This window comes from Notothenia rossii, assembly GCF_949606895.1.
Source record: "Notothenia rossii genome assembly, chromosome: 10".
NCBI lineage: Eukaryota > Metazoa > Chordata > Actinopteri > Perciformes > Nototheniidae > Notothenia > Notothenia rossii.
Genome location: NC_136908.1, coordinates 62217361 through 62227360, shown reverse-complemented (window position 1 = coordinate 62227360; position 10000 = coordinate 62217361). Strand labels below are relative to the sequence as shown.

Below are 10000 nucleotides of genomic sequence, written 5' to 3'. Positions count from 1 at the left end.
GAACACACGTTTTGGTATGAGGATGTTCAATGATAGAAACTCTGAGCTGCTGCTGTTGGTTGTTTTCGAAAAGCACAAACAAACTAAAACACAAGAGGCAACATTTCAAAGAGGCAATTATAACTGGAGAGGAAGGAGAGAGAGAAACAGATCGAAGAACAGTCAAAACAAACGGAGAGGAAGAAAATAATATATATATCCGTTACCCTGAGGAACTGATAGATACAGATGGACATCCAATTACAGAGCATCCTCTCCACCACCGTCTCCGACCTGCACACACACACACACACACACACACACACACACACACACACACACACACACACACACACACACACACACACACACACACACACACACACACACACACACACACACACACACACACACACACACACACACACACACACACACACACACACACACACACACACACACACACACACACACACACACACACACACACACACACACACACACACACACACACACACACACACACACACACACACACACACACACTATTTTAAAGGCACAGTTCAACAATCTGGAGAAAACATGTTTATTATGCATTTTATAATTTTAAAAATCCATCAAAGCTCCACATCACTGAGGACCTGACGTGGACTCTTCACACCACCACCATCCCCAAAACGGCTCGACAGCGGCTCTTCTTCCTCCACAGGCTGAGGAGGTTCAACACGGACTGACCTTCTACAGGTGCTCCATAGAGAGGACCCTGACCTTCTACAGGTGCTCCATAGAGAGGACCCTGACCTTCTACAGGTGCTCCATAGAGAGGGTCCTGACCTTCAGGTGCTCCATAGAGAGGGTCCTGACCTTCAGGTGCTCCATAGAGAGGGTCCTGACCTTCAGGTGCTCCATAGAGAGGGTCCTGACCTTCTTCAGGTGCTCCATAGAGAGGGTCCTGACCTTCAGGTGCTCCATAGAGAGGGTCCTGACCTTCAGGTGCTCCATAGAGAGGGTCCTGACCTTCAGGTGCTCCATAGAGAGGGTCCTGACCTTCTTCAGGTGCTCCATAGAGAGCATCCTGACCTACAGGTGCTCCATAGAGAGGGTCCTGACCTTCTACAGGTGCTCCATAGAGAGGGTCCTGACCTTCTACAGGTGCTCCATAGAGAGGGTCCTGACCTACAGGTGCTCCATAGAGAGCATCCTGACCTACAGGTGCTCCATAGAGAGGGTCCTGACCTTCTACAGGTGCTCCATAGAGAGGGTCCTGACCTTCAGGTGCACCATAGAGAGGGTCCTGACCTTCAGGTGCTCCATAGAGAGGGTCCTGACCTTCTACAGGTGCTCTATAGAGAGGGTCCTGACCTTCTACAGGTGCTCCATAGAGAGGGTCCTGACCTTCTACAGGTGCTCCATAGAGAGGGTCCTGACCTTCTACAGGTGCTCCATAGAGAGGGTCCTGACCTTCTACAGGTGCTCCATAGAGAGGGTCCTGACCTTCTACAGGTGCTCCATAGAGAGGGTCCTGACCTTCTACAGGTGCTCCATAGAGAGGACCCTGACCTTCTACAGGTGCTCCATAGAGAGGGTCCTGACCTTCTTCAGGTGCTCCATAGAGAGCATCCTGACCTTCAGGTGCTCCATAGAGAGGACCCTGACCTTCTACAGGTGCTCCATAGAGAGGGTCCTGACCTTCTTCAGGTGCTCCATAGAGAGCATCCTGACCTTCTACAGGTGCTCCATAGAGAGGGTCCTGACCTTCAGGTGCTCCATAGAGATGGTCCTGACCTTCAGGTGCTCCATAGAGAGGGTCCTGACCTTCTACAGGTGCTCCATAGAGAGCATCCTGACCTTCAGGTGCTCCATAGAGAGGGTCCTGACCTACAGGTGCTCCATAGAGAGCATCCTGACCTTCAGGTGCTCCATAGAGAGGGTCCTGACCTTCTACAGGTGCTCCATAGAGAGCATCCTGACCTTCAGGTGCTCCATAGAGAGGGTCCTGACCTTCTACAGGTGCTCCATAGAGAGCATCCTGACCTTCTACAGGTGCTCCATAGAGAGGGTCCTGACCTTCTACAGGTGCTCCATAGAGAGCATCCTGACCTTCAGGTGCTCCATAGAGAGGGTCCTGACCTTCAGGTGCTCCATAGAGAGGGTCCTGACCTTCTACAGGTGCTCTATAGAGAGGGTCCTGACCTACAGGTGCTCCATAGAGAGCATCCTGACCTTCAGGTGCTCCATAGAGAGGGTCCTGACCTTCTACAGGTGCTCCATAGAGAGCATCCTGACCTTCAGGTGCTCCATAGAGAGGGTCCTGACCTTCTACAGGTGCTCCATAGAGAGGGTCCTGACCTTCTACAGGTGCTCCATAGAGAGCATCCTGACCTTCAGGTGCTCCATAGAGAGGGTCCTGACCTTCTACAGGTGCTCCATAGAGAGCATCCTGACCTTCAGGTGCTCCATAGAGAGGGTCCTGACCTTCTACAGGTGCTCCATAGAGAGGGTCCTGACCTTCAGGTGCTCCATAGAGAGCATCCTGACCTTCTACAGGTGCTCCATAGAGAGGGTCCTGACCTTCTACAGGTGCTCCATAGAGAGCATTCCTCGTGGATTACGGACACATGCATTTCCAAACATTTGGTCTACCTATGTTTTAAATGTATTATCTTTTCAATTTACACACGGCATCTATTGCACGTACGATGTGAGGGACTAAGGACAGAGGGTCTAAGGACAGAGGGTCTAAGGACAGAGGGTCTAAGGACAGTACATTTCAAAGCCTCTTTTCTTTAACTTGAGTAAAGAAGTTTAGTCAGTACTTCTACTTTCACCAGAGTATTTTAAACACGAGTATCTGAACTTCTGCTTGAGGAAAGGTTTTGTGAACTCTTGTGTAAATAACTGAATGTTTCTAGCGTGAGTTCTTGTGCTTCCTGACCTGCGCAGCATGAGTTTTGGGTTTTTGTTCTGCACGTGTTCGTCCATCAGCTCCAGCAGCAGCGTCCTCATGATGTCGGTGTAATACTCCAGCTTCCCGTGCAGCGCCACCGTCAGCAGAGAGGCGAAGTAACCGCGAGCACGGGCGTTAAAGTCCGGACGGCTCTCCAACGTACGGATGAACTACGGGACATAAATACAGAGGGGTTTATATTAAAGACATGGCTGAGTTTGAGCAACGAAGTGACGTAGTGATCTTGGGAAGAAGTCTGAATGCAGATCATAATCCATTAAAGGGAAAAGCTAGTGACAGTAAATATAATAATAATTGTAATTTGGATTATTTGATTATCTTTGGGTTCATATTTTTTATTAAGAAAGCCGATTTCCACCAGTAAAAGTGAAAAAATCAGATAAAAGCTGATACAGAATTAGACATATTCTCCTTATTATATATAATAATAATACATTTCATTTTTACAGCGCTTTTCCTAGTGCTCAAAGATGCTTATATACAATATTTAAACTTGTGGGGGTGCTAGAGTAAATCAAACGTAAGTAAGAAGCCGTGTTTCTCTCACGTTGATGAGGAAGGGTTTGCTGTTCAGCAGGTTGGAGAACTGGTTCAGAGCCTGAGCCACGATGGCCTTTCGGGCTTCTGGGATTTGTATTTTCCCGGTGATCATGGTGTCGTCCGAGCCGTCCTTCGTGGGCAGAAAGAAGTTCCGGTCGGTGTACGTTTTATAATCCAGGAAGGGGATCCGCGCCTCGCTCAGATCGCTGGTGTGGTCCTCCATCTCGATCATCAGGTCTGACGGGAACAGGGAAAACAGAAAATCATTATTATTTTTATTTTTATTAATATTGTGTTATTGTAATTTATAAAATGTTTATTGTTTATTTATTAATATTATAAATTCTTTTTTATAATTTTTTTTTTTATAACATGTTTCTTTTGGTTAGAAATTCTTCAAATGTAAAACATTTTTTTTGCATTCATCGTTTTTGCTGTAAAATGTTGAATAAAGTTACCAAGATATAAGTTGGATATATGTATAGGTTAAATACTATTTAACATATGTAATATATGTAAACACTTTTTAAAGTATATGTAAACAAATACTTTAAAGTGGACCTATCACGCTATATTTGAATAATATAGTGTTGGACCATACCTATATACGGCATATTTATACTTTTCATTTTTCAAAATACCAAACAGATCATGCATTTTAGCCATTCCTCATTTCGCTCTATTTAACACTGCCTTTCATGCTCGGATTCAGTGAGAACAGCACCATCTGGTGGCCTGAAATATGTACTACAGCGTCTCGAACGGCAATGTCCGTGGCTGTCTCCTCCTGATTGGTGGAGTTAGCCCAATAGCCTTAGCGCCACTTCTGTGACGTCATAGAAGTGTTCAAATCTGGATCAGTCTGTATCAGATCCGTTGCAGCCCCTTTTTAAGAGATGTGGGTATGGGGGAAAATAGAGAGGGTTGTGTTTTCTGACACTTGGTGAGTTCCCTGGAACACCGGGGACACATGTTCATGTATACAAGACGTACAAAAGTGCATTTTGCATGATAGGTCACCTTTAAAAGATAATTCAGGTTTTTCACACTATAATATTTAAAAATGAAAACACATTTAAAATTACAGATACATTTGATATTTGATGCATGTTTTGAGCAGAATGTATCACAGCCTGATGGGAGAAGCACCTAAAGGTCACCTAAAGGTCGTCTCAGGTTGTAAAAAACTGTAGAGATAACCTAGTATTTGTGTATATTTGAGTACCTGTGAACTCCTTCTTGCAGCGGTCCCGGACGCTCTCCTCCAGATTCTCCAGCTGGTGTTTCACCTTCTCGTATTCTCGCTCCGCCTGCTGGCTCTTCCTCCTGTCACACACACACAATCAGATATATTACACACACACACAATTAGATATATTACACACACACACAATGAGATATATCACACACACACACACAATTAGATATATTACACACACACACAATTAGATATATTACACACACACACAATGAGATATATTACACACACACACAATGAGATATATCACACACACACAACCAGATATATTACACACACACACAAAATGAGATATATTACACACCCCTACACACGTCTAATTGGTGTGTATCTCTGACCTGTAGCAGTAGACGGAGATGGCGATGAAGAAGAGCATGGGGATGATCACTGAGGGGATGATGATCTCCAGAGGGATGTCTTTACTCTGAGCGTAGTAAACAGAGCCCACCTTCCACTTCCCGTGGCCGAACTTCACCTAAAGAGAGACAGAATGCTAGTTATACAAATATTAAGTTAAAAAAAAAAATATATATATATCATCAAAAATATATATTAAAAAAATGAAAAACTAATAAGAATAAAAAAATACAATTTTAAAAAGTACAACGTTTAAAGAATATTAAAAAACGAAAAATAATCTAGAGACGTAATAATGCAAAAATAATAAATCATAAAATAAATTAAACAGAAACATGAAGAGCATGTTTTAAGAACATTGTCCTATATGTAAAACATTTTTTTTTTTTTTTCAGCTTTTCAAGACGATAACATGCAACTTTCCTACTGGTTCAATCAGGCTGCTTCCCCTGACTTTATAACCCAGGAAAGGAGCTGGAATCCTGGGTACATGAGTGTTAAAAGTGCATTAAACTGTTTTAATCCAACAGCCGCTGATGTGGACGGAAATCTGTCCATTCCGTTAACATTTGACTCACGAAATGGACAAGCAGGTAAACCCAGCAGAGCGGGTGCTGTTAGGGTCTCAGACTCACAGGCACACACACATGCAGAGATCCAGGGTGATGCCCATGGCTTTTCTACCCAGCAATAAGTCTCTGAAAGGCGGGGAAAGTGTTCCTGCAGCCCCTCCATAACGGGAATAATGATTAGAAATCATTTCCAGGGCAGAAAGCGTTTTTTAAAAGTGGAAAAACTATTTTAAACCGTTTGAAATGACTCCCTGGTGCTGATGGAAAGCAGGCGGAAATAAATGGATTATCTGCCGATCGTTTTGATGCTAATGACGGTTTGAATCCCACAGCAGCAGAATCAAGTCCTGCTGAGCCCTTGTCAAATATGGAAACTGTAATTCTGCACCTCAACACATGAAGGTAAGTGTGTGTTTACCACGAGGTCCAGCATGTCGTTGGTCGTGTCTCTGCGCTGACGTTTGGATCCAGATTTGGGCTGAGAGGAGGGAGCCTCCAAGATCAACTTATCATCCTACACACACACACACAAACACACACATTTTCAAAATATAGACAATCCTAAAGTAAAAAATTATCACGTGAATATGTATGAAAAGAAAAAATATGGATCCAGGTGGATGTAAACAATGTTACAGGTGCCTTTCGAACACACACACACACACACACACACACACACACACACACACACACACACACACACACACACACACACACACACACACACACACACACACACACACACACACACACACACACACACACACACACACACACACACACACACACACACACACACACACACACACACACACACACACACACACACACACACACACACACACACCTGCAGGATGTTGACGGGACAGGGGGCGTCTCCAACGAACGCCTGCGCCTCTTTGGCCGTCATGGCTTTAGAGAAACCTCGACCCTGAAAACACACGAAGGAGAAGAGGAGAGTGAAGACAACACGATGTGCATAATGTAGTTATTTTTGGGCGGTTTCCCCTTTTCTAGTTGTTTTGTGTCCATTTGTAGTCATTCTGTAAATCTTTGTTATTATTTTTGTCCTTTTTTTTGTTATGAGTTCTGTTTTTCCTGTGTCTTTATCACTGTTTGAGATTTGATCTGGTTATTGTTTTGTCTCTATACGGTGACTTTGAGTCTCTTTGTGGTTGTTTTTCTGTCTCTTTTCAGTCATATTTGGTCCTTTTTGTAGTTAAATGTTGTGGTTTCAATATTCAAAGATTCAAAGGTGTTATCGTCATATGCTCAAAGCTACAGAGTAGAAATGGCAATTAAATTCTTCTGACCTGAGCTCCTCCAACAATGCAACTTAATAAAATACAAAAATACAAAATACAAAGTAGTGCAAAAAGTCTATATACATGTCAATAGAGTATGATATGTACAAGAACAGAATATGCAGATAAAGAATGTAAATTAAGGCCATTTTGAATCTATATCGGGTTAAATGTGCCTTTTTGTGGTCAGTAATCCGTCCAAGAGATGAACAGCGCACATTGATGTATTTTCTGAGTAAAGCTCACGTTGACGATGATGACGCTGGTCTCGGTGATGACGTTCTTCAGCAGCTGGTCGAAGGAGGGGTTAGGATGGTAGTCGAAGCCTTTCAGCTCCTCCTGCTCGTCGTCCAACCAGAGGACAGATCTCAGCGCCGTGCCGTCGGCGCAGCAGTTCACCGCCGGAGAGAGAAACTGAAGCACCGTGTCGTTCTTACTCATATGCTCCTGAACAAACTGCACAGGGGAAAACATCCAGCTGTGAGACAACATTTTCATTCAATTACTCTGCTGATGTTCAGGTGTATATCAGTATATAGTGTCTCTACTTTAAAGAGTCCTCTCCTGCTGGTGTTCAGGTGTATATCAGTATGTAGTGTCTCTACTTTAAAGAGTCCTCTCCTGCTGGTGTTCAGGTGTATATCAGTATGTAGTGTCTCTACTTTAAAGAGTCCTCTCCTGCTAATGTTCAGGTGTATATCAGTATGTAGTGTCTCTACTTTAAAGAGTCCTCTCCTGCTGGTGTTCAGGTGTATATCAGTATGTAGTGTCTCTACTTTAAAGAGTCCTCTCCTGCTGATGTTCAGGTGTATATCAGTATGTAGTGTCTCTACTTTAAAGAGTCCTCTCCTGCTGGTGTTCAGGTGTATATCAGTATGTAGTGTCTCTACTTTAAAGAGTCCTCTCCTGCTGATGTTCAGGTGTATATCAGTATGTAGTGTCTCTACTTTAAAGAGTCCTCTCCTGCTGATGTTCAGGTGTATATCAGTATGTAGTGTCTCTACTTTAAAGAGTCCTCTCCTGCTGGTGTTCAGGTGTATATCAGTATGTAGTGTCTCTACTTTAAAGAGTCCTCTCCTGCTGATGTTCAGGTGTATATCAGTATGTAGTGTCTCTACTTTAAAGAGTCCTCTCCTGCTGATGTTCAGGTGTATATCAGTATGTAGTGTCTCTACTTTAAAGAGTCCTCTCCTGCTGATGTTCAGGTGTATATCAGTATGTAGTGTCTCTACTTTAAAGAGTCCTCTCCTGCTGATGTTCAGGTGTATATCAGTATGTAGTGTCTCTACTTTAAAGAGTCCTCTCCTGCTGATGTTCAGGTGTATATCAGTATGTAGTGTCCTCTACTTTAAAGAGTCCTCTCCTGCTGATGTTCAGGTGTATATCAGTATGTAGTGTCTCTACTTTAAAGAGTCCTCTCCTGCTGATGTTCAGGTGTATATCAGTATGTAGTGTCTCTACTTTAAAGAGTCCTCTCCTGCTGATGTTCAGGTGTATATCAGTATGTAGTGTCTCTACTTTAAAGAGTCCTCTCCTGCTAATGTTCAGGTGTATATCAGTATGTAGTGTCTCTACTTTAAAGAGTCCTCTCCTGCTGGTGTTCAGGTGTATATCAGTATGTAGTGTCTCTACTTTAAAGAGTCCTCTCCTGCTGATGTTCAGGTGTATATCAGTATGTAGTGTCTCTACTTTAAAGAGTCCTCTCCTGCTGATGTTCAGGTGTATATCAGTATGTAGTGTCTCTACTTTAAAGAGTCCTCTCCTGCTGGTGTTCAGGTGTATATCAGTATGTAGTGTCTCTACTTTAAAGAGTCCTCTCCTGCTGATGTTCAGGTGTATATCAGTATGTAGTGTCTCTACTTTAAAGAGTCCTCTCCTGCTGATGTTCAGGTGTATATCAGTATGTAGTGTCTCTACTTTAAAGAGTCCTCTCCTGCTGGTGTTCAGGTGTATATCAGTATGTAGTGTCTCTACTTTAAAGAGTCCTCTCCTGCTGATGTTCAGGTGTATATCAGTATGTAGTGTCTCTACTTTAAAGAGTCCTCTCCTGCTGATGTTCAGGTGTATATCAGTATGTAGTGTCTCTACTTTAAAGAGTCCTCTCCTGCTGATGTTCAGGTGTATATCAGTATGTAGTGTCTCTACTTTAAAGAGTCCTCTCCTGCTAATGTTCAGGTGTATATCAGTATGTAGTGTCTCTACTTTAAAGAGTCCTCTCCTGCTGGTGTTCAGGTGTATATCAGTATGTAGTGTCTCTACTTTAAAGAGTCCTCTCCTGCTGATGTTCAGGTGTATATCAGTATGTAGTGTCTCTACTTTAAAGAGTCCTCTCCTGCTGATGTTCAGGTGTATATCAGTATGTAGTGTCTCTACTTTAAAGAGTCCTCTCCTGCTGGTGTTCAGGTGTATATCAGTATGTAGTGTCTCTACTTTAAAGAGTCCTCTCCTGCTGATGTTCAGGTGTATATCAGTATGAAGTGTCTCTACTTTAAAGAGTCCTCTCCTGCTGATGTTCAGGTGTATATCAGTATGTAGTGTCTCTACTTTAAAGAGTCCTCTCCTGCTGGTGTTCAGGTGTATATCAGTATGTAGTGTCTCTACTTTAAAGAGTCCTCTCCTGCTGATGTTCAGGTGTATATCAGTATGTAGTGTCTCTACTTTAAAGAGTCCTCTCCTGCTGATGTTCAGGTGTATATCAGTATGTAGTGTCTCTACTTTAAAGAGTCCTCTCCTGCTGATGTTCAGGTGTATATCAGTATGTAGTGTCTCTACTTTAAAGAGTCCTCTCACACACAAACACACACCTGTACAGGTGCGGTGTTCTGTGAGAACTCGTCGTTAGCGAACAGGACTTCCATGCTGGCTCTCTGGATCAGATCGAAACCGCTTCCCAACACCACAATCCTCCGACCACCGCTACACACACACACACACACACACACACACACACACCACACACACACACACACACACACACACACACACACACACACACACACACACACACACACACACACACACA

At 43.4% G+C, this 10000-nt stretch overlaps 1 protein-coding gene across 1 annotated transcript in view; it reads right to left on the bottom strand.

The window, feature by feature from the left end:
* LOC307022806 (plexin-B2-like) overlaps positions 1 to 10000 on the bottom strand; it is a 171139-nt gene that overhangs the window by 13155 nt on the left and 147984 nt on the right. The window contains 9 exon segments of the mRNA XM_079655698.1: positions 207 to 273; positions 2915 to 3096; positions 3495 to 3724; positions 4713 to 4813; positions 5084 to 5220; positions 6093 to 6188; positions 6522 to 6605; positions 7225 to 7434; positions 9783 to 9894. Coding sequence (XP_079511824.1) covers positions 207 to 273; positions 2915 to 3096; positions 3495 to 3724; positions 4713 to 4813; positions 5084 to 5220; positions 6093 to 6188; positions 6522 to 6605; positions 7225 to 7434; positions 9783 to 9894 — 1219 coding nt within the window.